Consider the following 778-nt stretch of genomic DNA (forward strand, 5'->3'; position numbering starts at 1 on the left):
CTGACCAAGATATTATTCAGTTTTGGCGAATAGTCTTAGTGGGAGAAGATTTTCACACTGATGCTGAAAGAGAACTGCTAAAACAAATTCATTTGCTCACTGCCGACGAGCAAGACATACTATTTAGAACAGCTCAGGATTTGTATTATAATGAAATTCTTAAGAAAACAGCCTTAAAAAGAAATACATCGCAAAATGTATTTTTTTCTGGTAGAGGAGTTACGAAGGCAAGTGTCAGAGTTTATGACACATACTTACATACATTAGCCCAAAATCGAAGATATGTATGGAACTACATGCACGGTAGGTTCCCATACGACGATTGTAGCATCTGTACAGAAAAATTTGAAGCAAACAGTCTCGTGTACGAACTTAAGTGCGGTCACATGTTCCATAAAATGTGTTTACGGAAGTGGCTGAACCACAAAACTATATGTCCCTACTGCCGCGATGAGGTCATATGGTTGATGCACTTCGAATGCCAGCATTCTTTTGATAAATTTTCAGGTCTCGTAATTACAGTGACCTCTAAAGCAGCCCATTTATGAAATTATTCATTAGATATTTCTTTTGTAAAATTTAAACTAACACTTTGTTCGATTGAATAAATGCACCAAAAAATATTTTACTAAATTAGCAGAATTTTAAGCCTAAAAATGATTGAATTTCAGGAAACATTATTGTTAAGAATTTTTCCTCAACATCTTTAAGATTTTTGGTAATCTATTTTAAGACAACAGTAATCGCTGCCTTGTTTTACAATTTCTTAGAACAAAGG

The 778-nt window shown here is 34.2% G+C and overlaps 1 protein-coding gene across 1 annotated transcript; it reads left to right on the plus strand.

Annotated features, from left to right (window-relative positions):
• Positions 1–317: 317 nt before the first annotated feature.
• Positions 318–467, plus strand: HELRODRAFT_153619 (hypothetical protein; the record flags this gene model as incomplete). Its single annotated transcript, XM_009032525.1, has 1 exon — positions 318–467. A coding segment is annotated over one exon (150 nt), but the record flags the coding sequence as incomplete, so codon positions are not given.
• Positions 468–778: the final 311 nt, after the last annotated feature.

The sequence above is a fragment of the Helobdella robusta genome (genome assembly GCF_000326865.2).
Source record: "Helobdella robusta unplaced genomic scaffold HELROscaffold_82, whole genome shotgun sequence".
Taxonomy (NCBI): Eukaryota; Metazoa; Annelida; class Clitellata; order Rhynchobdellida; family Glossiphoniidae; genus Helobdella; species Helobdella robusta.